Below are 16,967 nucleotides of genomic sequence, written 5' to 3'. Positions count from 1 at the left end.
GAAAAACTTGTTTTGCTCATATCTCCTAAACTATGCCTATGTCCTAGAGCGAAAAGGAGCTTAATTCATGACCACCCCCAAAAAATCGAAAATTCCATCCAAATCGAAAAAAATTGAAATTTTTAAACATGTTTTGCTCATATCTCCTAAACTATGCGTCCTAGAGCGAAAAGGAGCTTAATTCATGACCATCCCCAAAAAATCGAAAATTCCATCCAAATCGTTAACAAATTAAAATTTTTATATGAAAAACATGTTTTGCTCATATCTCCTAAACTATGCGTCCTAGAGCGAAAAGGAGCTTAATCATGACCACCCCCCAAAAAATCGAAAATTCCATCCAAATCCTGAAAAAATTTAAATTTTTATATGAAAAACTTGTTTTGCTCATATCTCCTAAACTATGCGTCCTAGAGCGAAAAGGAGCTTAATTCATGACCACCCCCAAAAAATCGAAAATTCCATCCAAATCGTGCAAAAATTGAAAATTTTATATGAAAAACTTGTTTTGCTCATATCTCCTAAACTATGCGTCCTAGAGCAAAAACGAGCTTAATTCATGATCACCCCCAAAAAATCGAAAATTCCATCCAAATCGTGAAAAAAATTGAAATTTTTATATGAAATATTTGTTTTGCTCATATCTCCTAAACTATGCGTCCTAGAGCGAAAAGGAGCTTAATTCATGATCACCCCCAAAAAATCGAAAGTTCCATCCAAATCGTAAAAAAATTGAAATTTTTATATGAAAAACTTGTTTTGCTCATATCTCCTAAACTATGCGTCCTAGAGCGAAAAGGAGCTTAATTCATGACCACCCCCAAAAAATCGAAAATTCCATCCAAATCGTAAAAAAATTGAAATTTTTATATGAAAACTTGTTTTGCTCATATCTCCTGAACTATGCGTCCTAGAGCGAAAAGGAGCTTAATTCATGACCATCCCCAAAAAATCGAAAATTCCATCCAAATCGTGAAAAAATTGAAATTTTTATATGAAAAACTTGTTTTGCTCATATCTCCTAAACTATGCGTCCTAGAGCGGAAAGGAGCTTAATTCATGACCACCCCCAAAAAATCGAAAATTCCATCCAAATCGTGAAAAAATTGAAATTTTTATATGAAAAACTTGTTTTGCTCATATCTCCTAAACTATGCGTCCTAGTGCGAAAAGGAGCTTAATTCATGACCACCCCCAAAAAATCGAAAATTCGACCCAAATCCTGAAAAAATTGAAATTTTTATATGAAAAACTTGTTTTGCTCATATCTCCTAAACTATGCGTCCTAGAGCGAAAAGGAGCTTAATCATGACCACCCCCAAAAAATCAAAAATTCCATCCAAATCCTGAAAAAATTGAAATTTTTATATGAAAAACTTGTTTTGCTCATATCTCCTAAACTATGCGTCCTAGAGCGAAAAGGGGCTTAATTCATGATCACCCCCAAAAAATCGAAAATTCCATCCAAATCGTGAAAAAAATTGAAACTTTTATATGAAAAACTTGTTTTGCTCATATCTCCTAAACTATGCGTCCTAGAGCGAAAAGGAGCTTAATTCATGACCACCCCCAAAAAATCGAAAATTCCATCCAAATCCTGAAAAAATTGAAATTTTTATATGAAAACTTGTTTTGATCATATCTCCTAAACTATGCGTCCTAGAGCGAAAAGGAGCTTAATTCATGATCACCCCCAAAAAATCGAAAGTTCCATCCAAATCGTAAAAAAATTGAAATTTTTATATGAAAAACTTGTTTTGCTCATATCTCCTAAACTATGCGTCCTAGAGCGAAAAGGAGCTTAATTCATGACCACCCCCAAAAAATCGAAAATTCCATCCAAATCCTGAAAAAATTTAAATTTTTATATGAAAAACTTGTTTTGCTCATATCTCCTAAACTATGCGTCCTAGAGCGAAAAGGAGCTTAATTCATGACCACCCCCAAAAAATCGAAAATTCCATCCAAATCGTAAAAAAATTGAAATTTGTATATGAAAAACTTTGTTTGCTCATATCTCCTAAACTATGCGTCGTAGAGCGAAAAGGAGCTTAATTCATGACCACCCAAAAAAAAACGAAAATTTCATCCAAATCCTGAAAAAATTTAAATTTTTATATGAAAAACTTATTTTGCTCATATCTCCTACACTATGCGTCGTACAGCGAAAAGGAGCTTAATTCATGACTACCCCCAAAAAAATCGAAAATTTCATCCAAATCCTGAAAAAAATTGAAATTTTTATATGAAAAACTTATTTTGCTCATTGGTGAGGAATAAAACAAATGATGAGTTTGAATTTTATTACACCATAAGGTAGATTTATTAAAATTTCTGTTGAAGACTTTATTCGCGAGCTGTTCACTTGTTTCAATCAATGGGCGAAGCTAAAGTGATTTTTGATTTCATTGTTCTATTCTAGTGTACCAAATTTAAAGCGGTACTTCATTCATTATTTTATCAATGATATTTCAAAGTCATTCATATTTTCTACATACGTATAAAGTATTGCTTAAGCTTACTCTTTTTCATTCACAGGTTTACATTCATTGATATTGACAGTTTTTGAAAGCAACAACAACATATTCATATTAGTAAAGTAATATAAAAAACAACAATAACAATACTCATTGAGAATCATTCTACGTGAGATTATTAAAGTGACAAGAGTAATGAGTATAATTATGAATGAGAACACAGTGTTATATTTATGAATGAGAGCAATGTGTTATACACAATGAGAAATATATAATATAACAAATAGACAGCTAAGCATGAATGAAGTAAATAATAATAAATTTGAAGCGAGCACAGTGTGGATTAAAAGTACGTTCACCACCATCCCGGCCCCCCTGAAACGTAGTTTCAGATTATGGGAAGTTTTACCAAGGTAGAAATAGGACGTGTCATTTCTCCGCATTGCGTTTTAAGTTTTACAGCTCTTACATTGCCATCTATACCGGGATATGTTTCGACCACTTTTGCCAGTAGAAATTTGGAGGGAGGTAAATTCTTTTCCTTGACTACAACAACATCTCCAACTGCTAGATTTGGTTGAGGTCTATTCCATTTTGGTCGCTGTTGCAGAGAAGTTAAATATTCTTGATGCCAACGTCGCCAGAAACCTTGAAACATATTTTGTACATGCTGCCAATATCCTAGTCTGTTTGGTGTGAGGTTGACCAGATCTCCTTCGGGAACAGTTGTATAAGGCCTGCCAATAAGAAAATGAGCCGGCGAAAGGTATTCGCAATCTGTATCTGGAACAGTGCCTAGGGGTCTTGAATTAACTACGGCTTCCACCTGAGCCAATAGAGTGTGCATCTGCTCGAATGTTAATTCTGTATTTCCAATAACTCGTTTAAGATGCAACTTAACCGATCGAACCGCCGACTCCCACATTCCACCCCAATGGGGTGCAAATGGAGGAATAAACGTCCATTGTATACCGTCTTCGGCTAAAGATGCGGAGACAATTTCGTTATGAGTTTGCGACAAAATTACTTTGTGCATCTCGTTTAATTCTCGAGATGCCCCAAGAAAATTTCTTCCATTGTCACTAAAGATTTTTTTACATTTTCCTCTTCGCGATATAAATCTTTTTAAAGCGGCAATAAAACAATCGGTGCTTAAATCAGTGGCGAGTTCCAAATGTATGGCGGAGGTGACTAGGCATACAAATAAACAGATATACCCTTTAGATTTCTTTGTATTTCGTCCTGAGTATTGTTTTAAAATTATTGGGCCTGCATAGTCGCAACCAGTATTTTCAAAGGGAAACGCTTGGCGTACCCGGATGGATGGTACATCTGCCATTAGCTGTTGTGTATTAATTTGTCGTTGTCGAAAACATTTGAGGCAATTATGAGTCAGATTTCGAATCAGATTTCTTGCACCAATAATCCAATAGGTTTGACGGGCAATAACAAATAAGGCCGATACTCCGGGATGCAGATTTTTCTCATGAAGGTTTTGTAAAATCAATTTGGTTATTCGGCTACATTTTGGCAAGATTATTGGATATTTGGAAGCATTGTCTAGTTCTGAGTTACGTAGGCGCCCACCTACTCGTAACAAGCCGCTGCCGTCTATGAAGGGGTGTAGTTTTGCTAATGAAGATGTTGTACTTACTAGGCGTTTACTTTGTAATAGCGTGCGCTCTTCGCTAAAGACATCTTGGGCATACTTTGTCAGAATTAGTTCGGCGTGTTTAAAGTTGTTGAACGAAATATTCGGCGATTTTATTTGGTGTGGATATCTAGTGGCATTGATGAACTTGAAGATGTAGGCTACGACACGTATGAGTTTATTCCATTTCGAAATGCGGTGTACCAATTCATGTAGTGGATTATAGTCATTCACTGTTGAGACCAGAACTTTTGAAGAAAGTTTAAAGGCAGCAAGTGCGTCAGGATCTGTAATTACATCAAATGAATTAGAACAGTTATTCATATTACTGATTTGGAATGGGTCCCTCTGCCATTGTGGGCCCTTCCACCAAAGATCAAAGGAACGAAGTGTTGATACAGGCATCCCTCTTGAGGCACAGTCGGCCGGATTTTCTTTAGAGGCAACATGATTCCAAAACTTACGAGGCAATATTTCCAATATTTCTGATGTTCTGTTGGCTTCGAATGTCTTTAACTTAATGGGTGGTTGAGATAGCCAACACAAAACAATTGTTGAATCACACCAAGCTCGTATATCAATTGATTTGTGTGGCAAGGCTTCTTTTATTCTTTTGAGTAGACGAGATAAAATAAGAGCTCCGCATAATTCAAGACACGGCAACGATTTTTGTTTGATGGGAGCTACCCTTGTTTTAGCAGCAATGAGTTTGACATGAGTATGACCAGTGTCGTCTACGAATCGACAATAAACTGCGGCAGAGTATGCGTGTATGGAAGCATCCGAGAAACCATGCAGCTCCAATTTTGTAACATCATTCAAAATGTATCGTGGAAGTGTAAAATCTTGAATAGAAATTAAATCTTGTCGAAATGTAGTCCATTGACGTGTAAGATTTTCAGGAAGTGGTTCATCCCACGATAGCTTGTGTGACCATAGTTCTCTTAGTAGAATTTTAAATTGTATTACCACAGGAGATAATAAACCCATGGGATCAAATATACGTGATACATCAGATAGTACCTGCCTTTTTGTTGCGACTGGATTTTTGTTGAGTTCTATATGATACCCCAGTTGATCTGACGATGGTCTCCAAAAAATACCGAGCACCTTTTTTACATCCTTTTCGGGAGCTGCAAAAAACAATTGATCTTGTGTACTATCTGATATACTCACGCAATTTGAAACCCATTTCCTTAGTTCCAGGCCTGCTTGGGCTAGTAGATTTACCAAATTATCACGTATGAAAACGATTTCTTCTTCCGTTTGTGCCCCGGTAATAACATCATCTACATAAAAGTCCTCCATTACCACCTTCGATGCAATGGGGAACTTGGATTTATAATCATAGGCTAACTGCTCCAACACTCGTACTGAAAGATATGGCGCACAAGATGTGCCATATGTAACCGTGCATAAAATGTAATGTTGTACCTCGTGTAACGGCGACTCTCTCCATACAATACGTTGATAATTTTTGTGATGTTCAGATATCCATATTTGTCTGAACATTTTTACTATGTCGGCTGAGAAAACATACCTGTGGAAACGAAATCTCAAACAAACAGCAAATAAGTCCCGTTGTATACTTGGCCCAATGTGCAAGTTATTATTAAGCGATACACCGTTGGAATCTTGAAATGAGCCATCAAACACGACTCTAATTTTTTCTCCCAAAACTGGATGATGGGGTAGATAAAAAACTCTACCATCAGTAACATTAATCTCATGAGGTTTGAGTTTACGCATATGTCCCAATTTTTCATAATCTCGCATAAAACCAATATACTTATCTCGAATTGCTGGATTTCGTTGAAGCCTTCTTTCGACAGCATAGAATCGAGATAGCGCACCATTTAGTGTATTTCCAAATATTGGGTTTTCATTTTTAAAAGGCAACTGAACTACGTACTTACCATCACTTGCACGCGAGTGAGTGGTTTGAAAGTGCGTCTCTACAAAAATGTCATCTGGATCGGCTTTAGTATGGTGTTCAGTTTCTTCTAGTTCCCAAAAGCTTCGAAGGCAACGATCAATATCCACGGTGGTAACAAGTGTAGTAGTTTGGTTGTAAATTTGCTCTGTCTCAGCTGTAACGACAGGTTTTCCCCACAAGGCTGAGGTATAGCTCACGGGGCCGGGTTCGTCACAGAAATTTGTTTCTTTCAGGGACAAAGAGAACACAAGAGGTGATTTCGGTTTTACGCTGAGTGTTTATTGACAGTTAGTTAAGTTGCCTAGGCGGTAAACAATGTCTTGGTCTAACTATAGATTTGATTAATAGCTATCAGTTCACGGTGGCGTATGACTCCTCGGCTTGGCCCGGCGGCGGTGAAATGAGCTGGGTCGGCGGTATAGGAAACCACGCCAGCTGCGGTGCAGGTCACGACGAGGCAGGCGATGCGAGTAGGATTGGTAGGGCGTCGGGTCACGATGACGGGGTCGGATGAGCGGTCACGTCGTGTCTAAGTGAACGGGAAGATTCACGGTATCCTGTGGGGTCGTGTCTTGTCTAAGTGACGTGATACCAGTGGCTGCGGTGACTCGCGGTATCCTGTCACTGTTGGGTCGTGTCTTGTCTAGGGGAGCGTGATACCAGTGGCTGCGGTGACTCGCGGTATCCTGCTCCTGTTGGGTCGTGTCTAAGTGAACGTGATACCAGTGGCTGTGAGGACTCGCGGTATCCTGTCACGGTTGAGTCGTGTCTAAGTGAACGTGATACCAGTGGCTGCGAAGACTCGCGGTATCCTGTCACTGTTGAGTCGTGTCTAAGTGAACGTGATACCAGTGGCTGTGAAGACTCGCGGTATCCTGTCACTGTTGAGTCGTGTCTAAGCGAACGTGATACCAGTGGCTGTGAAGACGCGCGGTATCCTGTCACTGTTGAGTCGTGTCTAAGCGAACGTGATACCAGTGGCTGTGAAGACTCGCGGTATCCTGTCACTATGGAGTCGTGTCTAAGTGAACGTGATACCAGTGGCTGCACAGACTCGCGGTATCCTGTCACTATGGAGTCGTGTCGTGTCCAAGTGTATTGTTACTCGTGGCGGTGAAGACGCACTGTAACTCAGTCCTTGTCGTGTCTTGTCCAAGTGTATTGTTACTCGTGGCGGTGAAGACGCACTGTAACTCAGTCCTTGTCGTGTCTTGTCTTGCTGGTGTTTCAATCCGTGTCGTGTCTTGCTGATGTCCAAGTGGCGTACGTCTTAACTCACTTGAAATGTTCTAATGTTATGTTCTACTTCAACTCACCTTCTCGCCTGGTCGCTCGTTCACTCAAAACTGATCTCCTTGTTTGACCTACTTTGCCCCTTTTATAGTGTCCCTACGCATCGCTGCTGATGTCTACTTCACTACACAGCATCATTTCGGTTGCAATAACAAAACCCTTTTTACACCCACCAGCATTGACCTATGCTCATGCTTACGTATACTGGCTGCCTACTGTATAACCATATGTGCGGTTGTTGGTTCGTTGCTAGCTTGTCCCTTTGTCGATCGATGCATTGTCCCTATGTATGTTTGGCTGTTCGCTGTTGAGTATGTTGATGCGTTGATCATAGGCAATGTTTATGTATGTTTGGTTGTTCGTTGTTGGGTATGTTGATGCGTTGATCGTAGGCAATGCTTATGTATGTTTGGTTGTTCGCTGTTGTGTATGCTGATGCGTTGATCATAGCTCATGCTTATAGGTTTGGTTGAAGGTTCATTGCCCTTACTTGTTTACAACTCAGGTGCGTGGCAGGTAACGGTGTATGGTGGACAATATTGTAAACAAGTATGAGGGTAGGTAATGAAGAGAAGGTAATGTAGATAACCAGCAACGAGGGAAGGTAATACAGAAGGGTATTACATGGCTATTGACAACTCATGTATTAAAGTAAAACCAATTCATGTCGAGATCAAAATCCATATATTAAATTCAAAAAAATAATAAATAATTCAATTCAAAAAAAGGAAAAGTTCAACAAATAAAATTCAATAACAAATAAAAATTCAAACAACAATAACAAAACACAGACAGCTCAGTGGGGAGGAAAACGAGCGTTAGCGACTTTCGTCGTCACACAGCACAAGTTACAACCCATCCAAAACTTGTTGAAATTGCAATAGTATTGCCCTGTGAATCAATACGTTTGTTGAATGTGAAAATGTTCCAAATATGTTCTAGGCCAAATAAAATATCAATCTGTGACGAAATGTTGTATGCGGGGTCAGCAAGAGGCAAATCCATAAGTTGATTTTTGATCTTATTTTCAAAGCTGTAGCCAGGAAGAGATGTAGTTATTTTAGGCAGAACATGTACCTTGGCGTTAATCGATTGCTCAGAGATGCGTGAACGTACGAATATTTGACATAAACCCCGAGTTGTCTCGGCTTTAATTGATGAAATACCATTTACAATTATTTTTGAGGGATATCTTTGAAGGCCTAGACGTTGAGCACAACTCTCAGTGATAAAAGACAGCTTTGAAGCGGTATCTAATAAAGCTCGACATGTTATAAACTTTCCAAAGCGATCTCTGACATAAATAGAAGCAGTGGGCATGATAAATTCTTTGTCTGACGTACAATGTTTACTACTAGATGGAAGTGAAGGTAACGAAATGGGACATGCAATGTTAGCTGTAGTGGACCACTGAATATTGGCACTAGCTGTATTATTAGAAGAAGACGGTGATTCAGGGGGTGAAGACTCCGAAACTTGACCGGGTAAATATGTAGGTTCATGTTCATTACTCGGAAGATGTAGGAGTGAATGATGTCTTCGATGACATTGCTTGCATCTACCTTTTGATACACAGTTGGAAACCGCATGACCCTGTCTGAGACAATTATAACATAGTGCAGATTCTTTTACGAAGTGACGGCGCTCATTAATATCTTTTTGCAGAAATGTGGGACATGTAAAGATTGAATGGTCGGGACACTTGCACAATAAACAGCTGGGTTTTGCTTTAGTACTCACCAGACATTTTGTATGGTTACCTTGTGACTTGCCTGAATGACTGTGCTTGGATTGATGGGCCTGTTTCTTTGCACACAATTCAACCTCTTCGCAGCGATTGTCTAAGAATTCAAAAAAATCGTTAATGGTAGGAAGTGGATTATCTCGACTCTCACGAATCCACTTGCTCTTTGATTCAGGATCAAGTTTAGATAACAATAAATAGATTAACCACCAATCTCTTTCACCTTTACCTATAGCATCAAGACCACGAATTATTTCATTTGCCCCGTCAGATATTTTTCTCATGGTTGCAGCATTTTCCGTCGATATTGATGGTAGGGCCATAAATGCTTCTATGAAAGAAGTAACAATTTGCTTAGGGCGATCATACCTATCATTGAGCCTTGTCCAAGTTGTTTGAAAAGCAGTTTCGGTAACCGGAATATGTTGTATTAATCTTGCGGCATCTTCTTTGAGTAGCGACTTCAGGTAATGAAACTTTTGAATATTTGATATTCCTTTTGATCCTATAGCGCTCTCAAAAAGATCTTTAAAACTTGGCCAATCTTTGTATGTCCCTGTAAAAATTGGAATATTTATGCGAGGTAAATCATTTTCTTTAGGATGGCTAGTCGTTGAAAGTTTTTCCAAAAATGCAGCCTGTTGATCTGCCAACTTTGCTATTGCTCCCGAGTTGGCTGTACTTTCATTCAAAGTAGGAGCATATTGTGATTTTAAAGCATACAGTTTACCACGCGCTGAAAGGTATTTCTCTTCGTAGCTTGCAAAATCAGCCTCCGGGTCCGCAAAATTTTCCACATCTTTGAATTTGTATAAATCATCTGTTAATTTTACAAACGCTTGCCAAACCTCTTCCAAACGCTCCAAGCGGCTAACCACATCATCGAAAGTTGTTTCTGCGGATGGAACCTGAGCAAACGCCAAAGTACGAGTAATTGAGCCTTTCAAGCGACCTCTGGTCATCGTCAAGGAATTCATTTCTTCCGACATGATGTGTTATTTTTTACTCTAATTTGCACAATAACTTCTTCGATTTTGATAGTTGTGGAATTCCAAATTTTATTAAATGACTGGAAGATCCGGTTCCAGAAGGACCAACACTTATGGTGAGGAATAAAACAAATGATGAGTTTGAATTTTATTACACCATAAGGTAGATTTATTAAAATTTCTGTTGAAGACTTTATTCGCGAGCTGTTCACTTGTTTCAATCAATGGGCGAAGCTAAAGTGATTTTTGATTTCATTGTTCTATTCTAGTGTACCAAATTTAAAGCGGTACTTCATTCATTATTTTATCAATGATATTTCAAAGTCATTCATATTTTCTACATACGTATAAAGTATTGCTTAAGCTTACTCTTTTTCATTCACAGGTTTACATTCATTGATATTGACAGTTTTTGAAAGCAACAACAACATATTCATATTAGTAAAGTAATATAAAAAACAACAATAACAATACTCATTGAGAATCATTCTACGTGAGATTATTAAAGTGACAAGAGTAATGAGTATAATTATGAATGAGAACACAGTGTTATATTTATGAATGAGAGCAATGTGTTATACACAATGAGAAATATATAATATAACAAATAGACAGCTAAGCATGAATGAAGTAAATAATAATAAATTTGAAGCGAGCACAGTGTGGATTAAAAGTACGTTCACCACCACTCATATCTCCTAAACTATGCGTCGTAGAGCGAAAATCTTGAAAAATTTAAATTTTTATATGAAAAACTTATTTTGCTCATATCTCCGAAACTATGCGTCCTAGAGCGAAAAGGTGCTTAATTCATGACCACCCCCAAAAACTCGAAAATTCCATCCAAATCCTGAATAAATTTAAATTTTTAAATAAAAAACTTGTAAACTATTCGTCGTAGAGCGAAAAGGAGCTTAATTCACCAACAAAAAAATCGAAAATTTCACCCAAATCCTGAAAAATTTTAAATTTTTATATGAAAAACTTGTTTTGCTCATATCTCCTAAACTATGCGTCCTAGAGCGAAAAGGAGCTTAATTCATGACCACCCCCAAAAAATCGAAAATTCCATCCAAATCCTGAAAAAATTGAAATTTTTATATGAAAAATTTGTTTTGCTCATATCTCCTAAACTATGCGTCCTAGAGCGAAAAGGAGCTTAATTCATGACTACCCCCCAAAAAATCGAAAATTCCATCCAAATCCTGAAAAATTTAAATTTTTGTATGAAAAACTTGTTTTGCTCATATCTCCTAAACTATGCGTTCTAGAGCAAAATGGAGCTTAATTCATGACTACCCCAAAAAAAAAATCGAAAATTTCACCCAAATCCTGAAAAATTTAAATTTTTGTATGAAAAACTTGTTTTGCTCATATCTCCTAAACTATGGGACCTAGAGCGAAAAGGAGCTTAATTCATGGCTACCCCCAAAAAAATTGAAAATTTCACCCAAATACTGAAAAATTTAAATTTTTGTATGAAAAACTTGGTTTGCTCATATCTCCTAAACTATGCGTCCTTGATCGAAAAGGAGCTTAATGCATGAACACCAAAAAAAAAATCGAAAATTCCGTTTAAATCCTGAAAAAATTGAAATTTTTACATTAAAAACTTGTTTTGGTCATATCTCCTAAACTATGCGTCCTAGAACGAAAAGGAGCTTAATTCATGACCACCCCAAAAACTCGTAAATTCCATTCAAATCCTGAAAAAATAGAAATTTTTAAATGAAGATTTTTATATTTAAGATCAGTTTGATTTTTGCAACTCTTTCTTTGTGTCAGTTGAAAGAATTTACATTTACCCATGCTCGAATGTTTTTTTGTGTTTTTTTTTTATTCGTTTCGTTTTGTGTGAAGGTATATTTGCAATTTATTAATTTTCGGATGTAAATAACTAAATAGGCATAAAATGTATGCAATTTCGATAAATATATTGCTTTATTTTTTTTTTTTTACAAAAAAATCTACATTATGGTGTACCATAGTACCTGGGTTTCTTATTTTTCGCTCATTGTTGCGTGGATGGCTAACACTAGTAAAATGAATGTGGTAAAATTTTAGCCTCGTCGGAGAAAAACAAAAAATGTGGCTATCGAAAAACAAATGGGTATATCACATTTGTTGCACTCACCCTATATGAATACCTTATTTAGCTCATATATCCTAAACTATGCGTCGTAGAGCGCAAAGGAGCCACCCCCCCAAAAAATTTAAAATTCCACCAAAATGGTGGAAAATTTAATTTTTATATGAAAAACTTGTTTTGCTCATATCTCCTAAACTTTGCGATGTAGAGCGAAAAGGAGCTTAATTTATGACCACCCGCAAAAAAGTGAAAATTCCATCCAAATCCTCAAATAAATTATATTTTTATTGAAAAACTTGTTGTGCTCATATGTCCTAAGCTATGCGTCCCCCAGCGAAAAGGAGCTTAATTCATGACCACCCACCGCCCATCCCACCGACTTGGAGCATATCATCTTCAAAGCATATGATAATAGTTTAAGCGAATCTGAAAGAAGGGGATGCTACTGCAACAAATAATTTTTACGGACACATTTTGATTCCTCTCAAAAATCAAAATAAATTTGTGGAATGTAAAAACACTCAAAATTTTTTTTGCCAATAGAAAATCAATTTTAAAGTTTAATTCAATGTCTCTTGTTATTACATCTTTTTACCCATCATCACTCAAGCATAGAAACAATTACTTCAAATCTCTTTGGCTAATCGTTGTTCCTTTGTTTTGTAGCTGTTCTTCCTAAATATTTACCAAACCATGGTTGAGCGTACTTCTAGTAATTATGATAAACAATCTTTGATCTTTTCTACAATCGGCATTGCTAGGTTTTTATCCATTTATGGAAATGGCAGAAAATGTTTCCATGCGATTGTTCATCAGTATCATCGTTATCATCATAGGAGTAACGCATCAGCATTGCAATGATGTGTCACAGAATATCATCGAAGATATCATAATTATGTAGATGGTAAAATCAGTCCCAGATCCAGGTGCTTCTTAAGAAAGACGATTCCAGAAAAGCAAAAAACAAAGTATTATTATTGTATATGACACACATACAGAGGGGAGTGAGGGATAAAATAACAGGAATATTGAGATGACAGTTTGTTAGCATTGGAGTTATTCGTTTTCCACCCCTCTATAATTGCCCAGCCTTCCCCTGCTGTCTGTAGTTACTCAAAGTTTATATTTCTGAAAGAAAAAAAACACGCTACATTATTCCACTTATCGGAGAAAATAATAAATTATCTTCGTCATTACTTGCAACAGCAAACACACCAAACAGAAAAAATCGAAAAAATAGAGAACATTGGGAAATACCATATAACATCCCACCAAAAAAATTTGGAAGTTCTTCCAAAGGCACAACTTTAAAAGCACTTCCAGAAGTTGCACTTCGAATGATGTTCTTTATTTTAGCTACCCAGGAAATTCTTTTAATTCAATTTTTGTATAACTTGGTTGTTTCATACTTTTATTGAGTAATTTTAACTTTTTTCCCTTCAAATAGGTTAAAAACAGAATAAGAATTCATAAAATGGTACAAATCATTTAAAATCGAACGTTTCCGACAAGCGTTAGAATCCATTAAAAATTATAAAAACTTCAAAAAAATCTTTTTTTGACAAAGTATCACAGAATTTTTGAATTAACGTCCAAAACATTGAATTCGGATCACACCTAAAGAAGTGATGCAAATTCAGTGCAACGGCTGTTGAAATGGAGGACATCCGCCCTATGACAAGCCCATGTTAAATTCATCGTTTCAGCGTCAATTTTGCACCACTTCCGGATCCAAAAAGAACATTTTCATTACTTTTTTGGCGACGTTTTTTTGCTGGGATATTAGAGGACAAACAAAGGTAATAATATACATTTTTAATGGTTCAATGTAAAGGATTTATATCCATAGGCTTAATAAATAAATAAATGAAGAAATGGAAAACAGTTTTTGATTGTACTACGCGTATTTGAATCCGTGTTTTGAAAGCCCGAATAATTTCAAAAAATTTTGAGATTTTCACAATGGAAACCGTGAATCGATTATGATCTTTTTACCAACTTAAAGAACCTACACCTAATGTATATAAAGCCAATGGATTTTGGCTATTAGATATACTCACAGAAAAATATCACAAAAATAGTACCAATTAAAAAGTTGATTGAATATGAAAACGTAATCAATTAAAAAGATAATTGATAGAATCAACTTTTAATTCAATTAAAAAATAAAGACAATTAAGATTTTTTTACATTTTCAATAAAAATATTTATTAACCTATTTAATATTTTAATAAAATAACAAAATTTAAATTAAAAACACAATCTTAATAAAAAAATATGGGAAACATTTAAATCTGAAGCAATTTTAAGGAAACTTCGCAAAAGTTTATTTATGATTTATCGCTCGATATATGTGTATTAGAAGTTTAGGAAAATTAGAGTCATTTTTACAACTTTTCGACTAAGCAGTGGCGATTTTACTAGGAAAATGTTGGTATTTTGACCATTTTTGTCGAAATCAGAAAAACATATATATATGAGAGCTATATCTAAATCTGAACCGATTTCAACCAAATTTGGCACGCATAGCAAGAATGCTAATTCTACTACCTGTGCAAAATTTCAACCAAATCGGAGTTAAAAATTGGCCTCTGTGATCATATGAGTGTAAATCGGGTGAAAGCTATATATGGGAGATATATCTAAATCGGAGCCGATTTCAACCAAATTTGGCACGCATAGCTACAATGCTAATTCTACTCCCTGTGCAAAATTTCAACTAAATCGGAGCTAAAAATTGGCCTCTGTGGTCATATGAGTGTAAATCGGCGAAAGCTATATATGGTAGATATATCTAAATCTGAACTGATTTCAACCAAATTTGGCAGGCATACCTACAATGCTAATTCTACTCCCTGTGCAAAATTTCAATTAAATCGGAGTAAAAGATTGCTCACTGTGGTCATATTAGTGTAAATCGGGCGAACGATATATATGGGAGCTATATCTAAATCTAAACCGATTTCAACCAAATTTGGCACGCATACACGCAAAGAAAAAAAAAACGTTTGGAAAACGTGTACCGAAAACGTTTTTCTTTTGTTAGAGTTTTTTGAATTGCTTCGAAAATTTTAAACTTTTATCACCAAAAAAATTCGTTTGTTACAAAAGTTTCATTTTTTCAATAAAAAAAGTTATTTTTGAAACAACAACACAGTCCATTTCGTTTATATCAAACACTGTTCTTTTCTGACTTTAAGTCTTTAATAAGACACATTTTACAGTTCAAAATTTAATATACTACAATGTAATGTTGAACATTTTTTCGAACATATCAGGAATATAAGTAAAAAAAAACAGCAAAAAAAACTTTGGTCGAAGCAGGGATCGAACCCACGACCCTTGGCATGCAAGTCGGACGTAGCAACCACTGCTCCACGGTGCCAAACTAAATGTTTGTTTCTGTTAAATAAACTATGTTTATTCGGTTCGTGGGCGCCGCAAGCTATGCTATATAAATATAACTTATATGGATATTTATCTATTGATAACCATTACAGGTACATAGCTCAGTGGTTAGTGTGTTGGCTTACAAAGTGCATGGTCCGTGGTTCGATTCTCCGTCCAGGCGAAAGGTAAAAAATTTTTAAAAATGTATAAAATCGTATAGTTTCTTCTACATTGTTGGTATTACAGGAAAAGGTGTTAAGAACTAAAAAAACCTCGTGGATGTGAGAAAGATGTGAGGGAAAATGCAATTATCAAGAAAACAATGTTTTTTTTTTTGAGTTTGTCTTTATGAAATTGTTTTTACATCCTGGAAAAGAATAAACGTTTATCACAAAAAGTATATACTTTTCTTCCAAATACACCTCCTTATAGCGAAAAGCAAATGAGAAACGAACTTTGTTTGTCTAAAATTTCGTTTGGGAGGAAAGAATTATGTTTTTGCGTGTAGCTACAATGCTCATTCTACTCTCTGTGCAAAGTTTCAATTAAATCGGAGTAAAAGATTGGCCACTGTGGTCATATGTGTGTAAATGGTATCACAATGGACTGAATAGTCTAAGTGAGCCTGAATCTTAATCGGGCTGCCACTTTAACCTTTAACCTAACCTGTGTGTAAATCGGGCGAACGATACATATGGGAGGTATATCTAAATCTGAACCGATTTCAATAAAATTTGGCACACTTGACTACGCTATTAATTGTATTTCTAGTGCAAAATTTCAACCAATTTCGGGTTAAACTCTGGATTCTGGGACCGTATTAGTCCATATCGGGCGAAAGATATATATTGGAGCTATATCTAAATCTGAACCGATTTCAATAAAATTTGGCACACTTGACTATAGTAATAATTGTTCTTCTTGTGCAAAATTTTAAGCAAATTAGGGCAAAACTCTGGCTGCTGTGGCCATATAAATCCAAATCGGGCGAAATATATATATGGGAGCTATATCTAAATCTGAACCGATTTCTTCGAAAATCAATAGTGTTCTATTCTGAGCCAAAACACACAAGTCAATTGAACTTAAACCGTGACCTAGACTTTGATTACAAAAATATGTTCACGGACAGACGGACATGGCCATATCGACTAAGAAGCCCACCCTGAGCATTTTTTCCAAAGACACCATATGTCTATCTGGTCTCCTTCTGGGTGTTGCAAACATATGCACTAACTTATGATACCCTGTTCCACAGTGTGGCGCAGAGTATACAAAAATAAATGACACTTTCGTTCGGAAATAATTAGTTTCATATTATTCATTGGTTCATTAAATTTCGATTTAGTAAATTCATAAGAACGTTAACACTCATGTAAAATTACAAGAAAATTATTT

At 36.1% G+C, this 16,967-nt stretch overlaps 2 protein-coding genes across 2 annotated transcripts; both read right to left on the bottom strand.

The window, feature by feature from the left end:
- Window positions 1-2,865: 2,865 nt before the first annotated feature.
- Window positions 2,866-5,904, bottom strand: LOC142231289 (uncharacterized). The gene has a single exon (XM_075301904.1). The coding sequence runs from the start codon at window positions 5,902-5,904 to the stop codon at window positions 2,866-2,868; it is 3,039 nt and encodes a 1,012-aa protein (XP_075158019.1).
- A 2,287-nt stretch (window positions 5,905-8,191) lies between these two features.
- LOC142231288 (uncharacterized) lies at window positions 8,192-10,090 on the bottom strand. The gene has a single exon (XM_075301903.1). It carries the CDS (start codon window positions 10,088-10,090, stop codon window positions 8,192-8,194), a length of 1,899 nt encoding a protein of 632 aa, XP_075158018.1.
- Window positions 10,091-16,967: the final 6,877 nt, after the last annotated feature.

Source organism: Haematobia irritans, chromosome 3 (genome assembly GCF_050003625.1).
Source record: "Haematobia irritans isolate KBUSLIRL chromosome 3, ASM5000362v1, whole genome shotgun sequence".
NCBI lineage: Eukaryota > Metazoa > Arthropoda > Insecta > Diptera > Muscidae > Haematobia > Haematobia irritans.
Note: the sequence above shows the minus strand (reverse complement) of the source record. Positions and strands in the feature narration are given on the sequence as shown.